We start from the raw sequence: 11,551 nt of genomic DNA, 5'->3' as shown, positions 1-11,551 counted from the left end.
GGAACGACCAGGAACGACAGTCACTGGAAACAAATATCATAGAGGAGAAACTTCTGTTGGAATTTTTGATGTTAATGACCTCAAAAATGTTGACCCATGCGCGAACAGGGTTGCCGGTTATATAAGTTGAAATGTACAATCCTTCTTAGACCATAATAGTATATTTACATGGTGGTTGAGATCATGGACAAGTTTCAGGTTCGTTGCTGAGATTCACGATAAGGGGTACTACATGCACTTCGACTATTTTCGTGCGTTCTGAGTGAGGTCGAAATTAGGGTGCATGGTTTCAAATCAAACCGAATACAGCCGAAATGCATGCAATCTCCCCTTACGGCGCATCTCATTATCATCCCTTATCCAAAGTCAATATGCTACATCCATATATGAGCCGTTTATTTTGAAACCGTAATGAAAAGTGGTGATTTTTTAATGTTTATACGAAATTATTTATACTGAGAAAAATATCAGTATCCTGAGATAACAAATACAAGTAAATCTTCTCGAAAGTTAGCATCCATATTTTTAAACGTGTTAATATCGACTTAAAAACAAAGTGACTTATGCCACTTTCAAAATAAACGGCTCATATTCCTAGGACCATGGCATGAAAGAAGACAAACATACTGTGTGCAAGAAATTGACAACAAATTTTGTTTCATCATATCACATATGCAACTGAATATTCGTGTAAAATAAGAACGAATTTCACATTATAAGATACACTAAAAAATCACTACATCCGTCTATGTATAAAAATACATTATTTATTACATATTTTACAGTTTTAAAGCTTCGTAACTAGAGATAATTATTTACAGCCAGACTGCAGATTTTATGCATATATCAATATTAAAAATACAAAGTTCCAAAAGTTTTAGGCATGATTGTTAACTTAAGAGTAGAAACAATATTTGCATAAGCATCCGCAATGAGCTAAACATATTTGGTATCATATTTGAAAAGACATGTTTACAATAACTTATACATTTAAAATACTCCCGGTATCAAAAACATAGAAACCTATTAAACTCACTTGCTGTGTTTCTTATTACATATGTTTAAAAACTTATAGTTTTTGTCATGTATTAATAAAAACATAAATTAGTTATGCTTATGCAATCTACAAAAAATAAATAATTATTGTACTGAAAAATGATAAAAAGATAATATGGCACTGATTGGAAAATTTTGAACTGCAGACTTTTTAATCTGATTCATCTCCTGTCTCCTCACTTGTGTTTTGATCTTCATTCTCCTATCGGTGATAAATTAACGTTAAACATATTTCTTAATCAAGTTACATGTTGAATATAATATATAAAAATATACCTGAGATGTCGAAGGATATGTACAATCTTTGGAAGAATCTTGATTGAGGAAGCATGTAATTGGCTTTTGCCATACAGGTGTCTCTCTTGGATGATATGGATTACCACCTGAATAATTCTTTCCTAAAATAAAATTGTTATATTTGATATTTCAGTAATATATACTATACATAATGAAGAAAAAATGTTTATGCAGCTACTACAAACTTGAAATTTCTTCTACCTTTACTCGTTCCTGCAACTTTTTTCACTGGAGTACTTTTCATGGCCTTAGCCGGTGCTTTGCCGCCAACGGCTACAAAGAATTTAAGACATAATTTTTAAGAAATTTAATTAGTATTCATTAATTTTCTTATGGAAAATTGAAAAATAGGAAAGACAGCGTTTAATTTAACATCTAAAACTTTGAATGACAGAAGATTAAACACCGAATAGAAACCAATATCAAACGCAAACAAAAGAATAGAATGTTCGATGACAAATAATTTTCCACAAAATTTCATCACCTTTGCCTGGCACGCGATCTGCTTTTGTTCTCACCATATTTTCAAAGTTAAAAGTCTCGAATTTGATAAACTAAAATTACAGGAGAGAATAGCGTCACAAATACGAAATTTTCGTTACGATACACCAACGATGCCGACAATATCTACTGATATCCACGTAACTATGGAGACAAGTGCAAACAACTGACAAACGACAACAAACGGTGTCTCCCTCCCCTATTACTGTCCCAAGTCTGAGGTACCAGTTCCAGGACACGATGGTGGCGATTGGCAATCTACATACAGCGAGTACAATAGGCATCTTAACGCGCGTTATTCAAACCATAGTATTTTTGATTAAATAAAATTTTCTTTTTTACTACAAATTTCCATGTGTGTGCGCGCGCGCGTGTGTGTATGCATATATATATATATATAAAATAAGTGGACAAGTAGAAAGAAAAGATATCAATAAAATTTAAACGGATTTATATTGTTATTATGAACTTAACCTTTATGAATTTAACCTCTCTATTTATTCTATAGCCTTATAGTATATAGATTATTAATGAAAAATTCAAACTAATATTTACATATTTGCGTATACAGTCGATGTTTAACGAAATAATCAGTTATTTGTCGAGAGACAAGAATAAGTGTGCACCTACCAATCCTTCCGCAAGATAGGAAATGTAAACAACCTTCACAGATTGGCCATGTTTACACGTAAAAATCCCAAACAAATCTACCGGTAGCAATCCAAGCTTTTTTAGAGTAATGTCATTTGTGAAATATTCAAAGAATGTTGCTAACAGAAGAAATTTCAAAACAAGTTTGCTACTTAATTGTTTCGGACTACCGTAAAAAATTAAATTACTATGTGACATTACTGAAGTATAGTGTTTCTGTGTGTGAAAGTGCAGTAGAACAAATTTATTAAAAGTATTTTTTACGTAAAACCGTGGAAAATTTAACAAATCGTCAACACAAACGATGTGCCACGATGAAGTCTGTCGAGTTGTCCACAAAAACCGACAAGTTCCAAGAATTCCGGCAGGAAACATTGCAGAAACGTTAGAAGTAAATGTTTCAAACAGAAACAACAAATAGGAAGTTACACGAAGCTGGTCTAGTATGCTACAAGGCTAGGCGTAAGTCATTTAATTAATATGAAGAGTCGTTTGTTTTTGGCGAAAAAAATATATAAATATGCCATTGTCACTTTTGAAAAACATAATAAAGGCTGATGAAAGTAAATTTGAATCGCGGCAATTGAAAAGGCAGTATCAAGTTTGGAGAAAAAAAGATGAAGCGTTAAAAGCGCGGAGTTGTTTTTCTTGAAACAGTATTAGACAAATTAAAAAATATTAAACTAGTACAAATACTTCAATATTATAAATAAAAATTTAGAAATAGCAATGGTAAAGTCAATGTCCTGAAACATAACACAAACAAAACTAGGAAGTTTTTTAAGGATTCGAATATTCCATTGCTCCTGTCTTGAATTCAATATAAAAACTATACAGTTTATTGGATAGCAAACAATCATTGGATAAGAGAACCGACAAATCCGAATTTTTCAAAAATATTAACACAAAATATTAACTACTGTTATTATGTACTACATGTTACTGTACTATTGTGTGTCCACTTATTTTTGCTCCACGAAAAATAATTAATTATTTTATTAAATGAGGATTATGTACCTAATAATGTAATTATTAGTATGAATTTTTCACTAAATAATCTTTGTATAATAAGAACACAGAATAAATAAAGCTTAGATTTACAACAATAATGTTAATTAGATTAAATTTTATTGATATCTATTCTCTCTTCTTATCTACTTAGTTTTGTTCCCGACTGTATGTACATACTTCTAATACACTAATATTAGAAGGCTATTATATTTAGCCCAGCGTACTCAACAGTACAGCTCTTAACATCTTGACCGCTTTACGACGTTTTTCCAGGAAAATAGGAGTGGGAGAATTACACATCACAAATGGGATTGGATGATGCCAAGGGATTTCCATTGGTAATCCATTGGAATTGTCCAATCCCATTTGTGAAGTCTCTTCTCCGTCACATGGAGTAGATTCTAAACAGAATCCCTGACACCATTGGACACACTAGACACCAATGGACACATTGGCTTTGAGTGGAAATTTCACGAACGGTGGGATGCTGGAAGCTCTGTTCAGCAGTGTGAGTTCTGCACGTAGTCACAGTGGACTACTAGTGTGATCATTTGCCTGCAACGTACATACTATAGAGCGTTCCTCGCATCCGCACGCTCCCCAAAATCCACTTCAAACCACCCACTGTAAGTGTGGCCGCGAGGGATACCCGTATGTTGCAGGCAAATGGTTACACTGGTAGTCAGAGAAATAAGCTACCCAAGGAGTATTAATTCTATTGTTAGTTACTTTTCTGAGTATTATAATTCTGAACTACACACAGTAGACGCGTCATGCTGCTGTGCGGAATTTCCACGCATGTATCACTTGGTCCCACTACTTGCGTAACTTATTTTTCTGACTACACTGATTTAGCCTAATTCGGGTGATGATGGAGCTTCTTTTGGAGAAAAAGTGAAGCCCCGTTCAGGATCCGTGCAACGCTAATTGCAGTAGTAGCAAAACGCTCACACTGTTAGCTATATTACCGACAGTCGATTTCGGCTAATAATTTGAGCGTTTTGCCACTATACCAATTGACGCTGTACGGACCTCGAATTAAGCTTTACTTTTTCACCATAAGAGGCGTTACAATTGTCTACATAGCACATATACCAATTCAAAGATCGCTCAGCCAGCACAACTGGCTCAAATTCTCACGCAGGTGCACAGTGCACGCGTACGCGGTGGGCGTATTTGGTCAGCTGAGGTGGGCCAACCTGGAAGTAACCATGATACAATAATTCAAATCAAATATATTTTGAAATTAAATCTTGTTTTTTTTTTGTAACAAATGTTTAAAAACCTGTATATAGTTTCAAGTTAATAAATATGTTATTCATATAATGTTTTTATATCTAAATTTTTCTTTATACAGTTATATTCTTCTTTAAAAAAAGCATTAATGAACTGATAACACTTTCAAACTGCAGAACACGTGAAAGAACTTTTGCAGTTTTATTCAAACGTTTGCATTGTATTTAACGTAGCATTACATTGTATATATATATATATATATTTATCAAAGAAAATTTGTTCTGAAAGAGTTCTTATAAATGGACGACATTGCAGAGTGTGTCAATTATTTGATATTTTTTTCGATAACTTAGCACGAGAATCGACGTGTTATTTATATTATCATTATATTTCAGGGTGATGAAAAACATTCGCGTTGCGTACTCCATCGTTAACAAAAAATAAAACAAATGAAAATTACGTAAAATAATTTATATATGTATACATATAACTACATGTATGCTATGTTACATTAAACAGGCCTTTGCTAGGATGACATATAGCTTACATACAACAATTTCTTTTTTGTGGATAGTATTACAATTGGTTCCTTCGCGGACAATGATTGAAAGTATGTTGTATTAATTTCCGTGCAAAAAATATATAGCTATGTTGATAAATATACATCATATAACTTAGTTTTAATACTGAATCACAGAGACCCGTTGATGGGTAAGCAATAAATGATACCCTCGGAAAAGCCTACACACTTCTGTCAACAGTAAGTTTGTGCTTACATTGGAAAAGAAGCAACACCAAAGAATTCGAATGGATATAGTCAGAATAATTTTTCTAGCATTCAACATTTACAGGACTGTGAAGAAGCTGTGTGTGTTCTTACAGAAAAGTACAAGTCTTGTCTAGAACACATTTGACGAACATTCTTCTATTCAGCGCGACACGCAGCGGTATTCGAAACACTGAAAATATGATTCTAAAGAGATAACGCAGAAATAACATTCGAAATTATTATGTACTTATTACTTTCAAATGTTGTTCCAACCGTTTAACAATGCTCGAGAATATATTCTTGATTTTCTTCGTTTTGTAATAACGTGTAAATTACAATTTTCGCTATATCTATGAAATCGAAGGTATCTCGAAATTAACGCTGAGATTCTCCGATTGCGCCAACTTAACAATCGTGGACAATTTAACTGCAACTCGGGCAGCTTCGTCGAGATCGTCGATCGGCACAATCTTTAATCCTGCGTTTGCAATCAAGGCTTTCGCCTCGTCTACATTTGTACCCTAAAATAAGAAAACATTTGAATGCTTTAGAATTTTGTGATAAATGATTTTTAAAAAGGAAAAGCACTATTCTTTAGTCACAATACCTGCAATCGAACAACGACAGGAATTTTTAAACTAAGTTCTTTAGTTGCAGCTATAATTCCCTCCGCAATAACATCACACCTCATAATACCACCAAATATATTAACCAGGAGAGCATGAACCTATGTTGATGCAAACAAAATATTTTCTTTAATTAGATAACAAATTTGTATGGTTTGTTCAAAGAATATTGAATCGTACTACTTACTCGTGAATCGGATGTAATAATTTTAAATGCTTCTTTTACAGCAGAGGTCGATGCTCCACCGCCAACGTCTAAGAAATTAGCTGGTTCTCCTCCATGTAGTTTTATTATGTCCATAGTAGCCATAGCTAAACCGGCTCCATTAACCATACAGCCAATATTGCCATCGAGTGCAATGTAATTCAGGTCAAACTTAGCTGCTTCAACCTCTTTAGTGTCTTCTTGAGACCAATCTCTCAAGGCAAATAATTCTTTTTGCCTGAATTCAGCATTATCGTCGAATCTGCACTTGCAGTCCAAAGCAAAATCTAAATACAACAAAATAACGTTTCTAATTAAGTATAATGTTAATTGATACCTTTTCCTATTAATTCTTACTTTGAACTTACAGTTTCCATTAATGTCCTCTGCAAGAGGATTCACTTCTAAGAGAAGAGCATCCTTCTTAATGAACATTTGATACAAATTTACAATGATATTGGAAATATAATCCTTAACATTTTGCAGACCAAGTTTAACGGCAATACGATCTGCCTGTTCTTTTGTAATTCCTTTTTGAATGTCGATAGGCTCGTACATGATAGCGGTAGGATTAGTTGCTGCAACTTCTTCAATATTTACACCACCTTGACTCGAAGCTATTATAACTGGACCCTTAAAGTAAAAGTTTACATATTTTACATTCCTTTCTTATCGATTCGAATTTCATATATTATTCATCAACATACTCCAAAGGCTCTTTCCATCATGACTGCGAGGTAATACTCTTTGCGAGGAAACATACGCTGTGTCACCATCACTGCATTGCATATCCTACCCGCTTCACCGGTCTGCTTTGTAATTAATAATTTACCTAACATTTGACTGGCTAATTTCTTTGCTTCTTCTGGCCTGTAAATAAAATAGGTATATATTAAAAAATGATACACATTTCAATACAATCATTTCTATTGACTTACGTTTCACACATTTTTACACCACTGACATTGGTGTCTTTAAAATGACCTTTTCCTCTACCACCTGCTAAAACTTGCGCCTTCAAAACGATGTCTTTGCTTTTTAAGTCAGCAGCAAGTTTTGCTGCTTCATCAGGAGTTTTTGCAACTCCAAATTTTGGAGTTGGCACTCCAGCTTCGTTTAAAAGGCTGTAGCTGATGTGCTCGTGCACATTTAGATTCCTTACTGGTTGCTTCACTATGTTTGTCTTGCATCTTAGTATCTACAAAAACAAAAAATTAAAAAATTTATTTAACATAAAAGCAATAAACATAGACCATACTATGTATAATAAACATGATATCCTTATTAAATAATTAATTTAAATAATAATGTAGCTATTACAACATCTAATTGATCCATATTTTATATTTTTAATAGTACAAGGAATAATGTCCAAGATCAGAAACAAACATGTTTTAGATACAGAGTCCAACACCTTGTCATTGTCATTGACATTTCATAGTCTCAAAATACTCTGCCTATTAGATTTAAAAATAATCTAAACTTAGAGATCGACCAGTGATAATGACCTACATATGTTATATTAGATCTCTATTGTCCATAACTCGTTTTTTATAATTAACAAAAGAAAATCTGTAGCCAAAGAAGTTTTTTATATTGTGAAGATTTAAGGGATTAAAATAAACCTTTAAAGATGTTAAGAAGTTATCTGTTTAAAAATAACATTATCTTCTTCAATTACTGCAATAATTACTAGGTAATTTTCGTAACTGAGCCTGTCATAATTTTCGGAATTTCCATATTAAATATCTTTTCCGAAAATAACGATTTGTTGATAAATATCGATGAAGAGTATGAAGACATACAGAAGGAACTGATAAAGGGAAAACAAACGACGAATGATCACTTGACCAGTTTGAACTTTGAATTTTCAAAAACATGACACTGTTGGTTGTTTGACAAGTGGTGTTTGTTCGGACATAATTCAATCACTGTTAATTAAATACGAACAGACGTCGTAGAGTCAATGACCAATGAATGTATGAACGAACATAGAAATATTAGCATGAACATTGCATAACTGTCATATTCATAATTTGTGAAAAAATCGAGTTTAGTGCGAGGCCGCGATCTTTGGCTTCGAATCGACTGACCCTGGCGCCCAATTTAGCAGACTACAGACATCAAATATGGTGGTTGCCCTTCGTATGAATCATACGACGTATCCGATGAATTTTATTCGGTATGTAAACAAACCAACTATTTCCAGGCGAATAAAAACAAATAGATGGAAGGTTACTACGTGTAAAATATGACCTTAACGTACCTTAGAGCCGTTGAATCGGGCAAGATTCTCAGCAAGTGAGATGGACCGTGACAACATAGTAGCCATCTTACTAAAGCAGTGGCAGTGGACTGCCAAGCGTAAGCTGCGCCTTCATGTCCCCACCTTTCTTGACGTTTCCTGCAAAAACATGACGCAAACTCCGCACGCGTTGAGCCGCGGTGGCGGCACCACATTTCTACTAAGTTAATGATTATTTGAAACAGAAATCATTCACACTATCAGCTTATTTATTTCAATGTTTCAATGTGGCCCTTATATGTGTTAAGATATTCTATACAAATTATCTACATAAATTTATATTTTGACTGTCTACACAAAACTAAATAGAGAACAGCGGTTCATATAATGATTCAAAATAAAAAGTACTGTTACTACATTTACTCAACACTTTAGCAGCAATTAATTACTCAATAATTGAGGGTTCTTTAATAAATGAAATGGCTTCCAGTAGCTAAAATATTAACGCACTGCAAATTGAGAAGAGACCTTTATTCTTTTATAACATTCAGATCCCTATAAATATGTTATACATATAAAACTACGACAATAATCACAGTCTATTGTATATTTTATGCTTTTAAGAGTTTCATTATCGATTTAAAAGTAATTAATTGAATATAGTAAAGCGAATACAAAAAGACTACATATATAAAAAAAAGAGTAAAAATTATACAATGCTTTTACATTCTTTCGCTATAATTTTTGCTTATTTTTTGCATTTGCTATTCTTATCATCGAATTTCGCTTTGTTTACAAAAGAAATATCTAAATTTAGCGAATTTGCAAACTTCACCATTAGTGCCAATTTTACGGCCGCCTCGGCTGCTTCGGCGAAATCGTCTATAGAAATAACTTTTAAACGAGCATCCTGAATTAATGTCTTTGCTTGCTCCACGTTGGTACCCTTTGTAAGTGATAAATAAAATGTATTGACTTTTCCAGATATGTATCAAGTGTCTTGATAACTTACTTGCAATCTTACAATTATCGGTAAACTCAAATTCAAGTCTTTCGATGCGTCAATAATTCCTTGAGCAATTATGTCGCATCTCATAATACCACCGAATATATTCACGAAAATGGCTTCTATCTAAAAATTTAAAGAACATTCAATTTATATTATATAAATTAAATAAATTGTGTAAATTTTTATTCACAAAGGCTAGCAACGCGAAGCAAGCAAAAACATTTATTCAGGATGCTCAATTAAATATTTATTTTAATTACCTTTGCGTCAGAAGCTATTATTTCAAAAGCTTCTTTAACAGCTTCTGCAGTAGCAGTACCGCCTACATCTAAAAAATTGGCTGGCGAACCACCATAGAGTTGTATTATATCCATAGTAGCCATGGCTAATCCAGCCCCATTTACCATACATCCTATATTTCCATCGAGAGCTATATAATTTAGATCGAATTTACTTGCTCGGACTTCATTAGGATCCATCTGGGAGATATCACGTAAAGCGAACAATTCTTTTTGCCTGAATTCTGCGCTATCATCGAATGAACATTTACAGTCTAATACATGATCTGAAAATATATAAATTGCTGATCAAATATTCTTATTCAATGAATTATTTATATAATTTTTAAACATACATTCTTCACAAAGATCTAAGGCCAACGGATTTATCTCAAGCAACAAAGCGTCCTTTTCAATAAACAACTCATAAAGATTGCAAGCGATAGTTGAAATAATTTGTTTGTCCTCTCCTTTTATACCCAAAATATCTGTAATTTTATTTGCTTGTTCAACCGAGAGACCCTTCATAACATCAACTGGAATATACGATATAGCTTCAGGATTTGTAGCAGCAATTTCCTCAATATTAACACCGCCTTGCTTAGAGACGATTACAACTGCTCCCTGAAATTTGTAAAGGAATTTATTAATCCTTAATCAATTCTAAATAATTTAATTTCTTTGTAAGACTCACATCGAAGCTTTGTTCCAACATAACTGATAAATAATATTCTTTGCGGGGGTACATTCTAGTTGTCACCATTACTGAATTACAAATCCGTCCATCTTCTCCAGTCTGTTTTGTTATTAAAAATTTACCTATCATGTTACTGGCTATATCCTTTGCTTCTTCAGGCCTGCAAAGAAACTACTTGAATTGAATAATACTCTTAAAATGGATAATTACTTAATTATTGAAAGGTTTTTAATCAGACTCACGTTTCACACATAACAACACCGCTAACATTGGTACCTTTAAAATGTCCTTTTCCTCGACCCCCAGTAAGGACTTGAGCTTTAAGAACGATGTCCTTTATATCTAGGTCTTTAATCACATTAACGACCTCATCTGGAGTTTTAGCTACTTTAAACGGCGGGGTCAGAATTCCAGCTTTTTTCAACACAGTATATGCAACATGCTCGTGTACTTGTAGCCGTCGAATTTGTTGAAAAGTAATAGATGATCGGAGAATACACTGAAACATAACATTTTCCCGTATCAGTAACAATACGTTTCAATAAAAATAGCTAGCTTAAATAGCTAAAATAACTACCTGTCCCTTTAGGATTCGTGTAATGTTTGATGCAAGCGATAATGTTTTGACTGACATGTTATCAGTAATTAAGTTTGTAGAATTTATTCTTTGCAGAAGACGATCTAATTAATTTGTTCACTTAATACTGCAACGCAACTTTTATGAGAAAACAAAAAGTGACACTTTGATACTTATAAGACTTGCAGGCGAATATGTGCGTAGAGCCATCATAAAGAACGTTCAACTTACAAGATTCAGAATAAACTTCACTACAGAATCTACAGTGTAGATTAAGCAGAGTAGGCAGTGAATGAATGTTTCTTTGTCTCATTACAATAAATGAATACATGTATTTATGTGCAGTCGATATCACTTCAATTTGATAATTCCAGGATATATGTCAACAGTAAT

The 11,551-nt window shown here is 33.3% G+C and overlaps 2 protein-coding genes and 1 long non-coding RNA gene across 3 annotated transcripts; 1 reads left to right on the top strand and 2 right to left on the bottom strand.

The window, feature by feature from the left end:
* Positions 1 to 7: 7 nt before the first annotated feature.
* Positions 8 to 4,842, top strand: LOC143260722 (uncharacterized). The gene is made up of 2 exons (XR_013035015.1): positions 8 to 198; positions 1,920 to 4,842. It is a non-coding gene; the product is annotated as an uncharacterized LOC143260722 (long non-coding RNA).
* Positions 748 to 2,014, bottom strand: LOC117217458 (PCNA-associated factor). Its single transcript, XM_033465082.2, has 4 exons — positions 1,838 to 2,014; positions 1,555 to 1,626; positions 1,333 to 1,454; positions 748 to 1,258 (listed from the first exon to the last, which is right to left on the bottom strand). Exons 1-4 carry the CDS (start codon positions 1,872 to 1,874, stop codon positions 1,208 to 1,210), a joined length of 282 nt encoding a protein of 93 aa, XP_033320973.1. The 5' UTR covers positions 1,875 to 2,014; the 3' UTR covers positions 748 to 1,207.
* A 366-nt stretch (positions 4,843 to 5,208) lies between the features above and the next one.
* On the bottom strand, positions 5,209 to 11,493 carry ScsbetaA (Succinyl-coenzyme A synthetase beta subunit, ADP-forming). The gene is given in 14 exon segments (XM_033465094.2): positions 5,209 to 6,042; positions 6,129 to 6,248; positions 6,335 to 6,639; positions 6,721 to 6,985; positions 7,060 to 7,222; positions 7,291 to 7,550; positions 8,619 to 8,693; positions 8,695 to 8,756; positions 9,610 to 9,728; positions 9,895 to 10,171; positions 10,241 to 10,508; positions 10,579 to 10,741; positions 10,824 to 11,080; positions 11,159 to 11,493. Coding segments are annotated over 14 exon segments (2,562 nt in total). The 5' UTR covers positions 11,216 to 11,493; the 3' UTR covers positions 5,209 to 5,871.
* Between the last annotated feature and the right edge of the window lie 58 nt (positions 11,494 to 11,551).

This window comes from Megalopta genalis, chromosome 17, assembly GCF_051020955.1.
Source record: "Megalopta genalis isolate 19385.01 chromosome 17, iyMegGena1_principal, whole genome shotgun sequence".
NCBI classification, from domain to species: Eukaryota; Metazoa; Arthropoda; class Insecta; order Hymenoptera; family Halictidae; genus Megalopta; species Megalopta genalis.
Note: the sequence above shows the minus strand (reverse complement) of the source record. Positions and strands in the feature narration are given on the sequence as shown.

Coding starts and splice junctions, on each gene's coding strand:
- LOC117217458 (XM_033465082.2), bottom strand. CDS start 1,874: ATGGTGAGAACAAAAGCAGATCGCGTGCCAGGCAAAG. Junction 1,627..1,837: donor AGATCGCGTGCCAGGCAAAG/GTGATGAAATTT, acceptor AATTCTTTGTAG/CCGTTGGCGGCAAAGCACCG. Junction 1,259..1,332: donor CATATCCTTCGACATCTCAG/GTATATTTTTAT, acceptor TATCACCGATAG/GAGAATGAAGATCAAAACAC.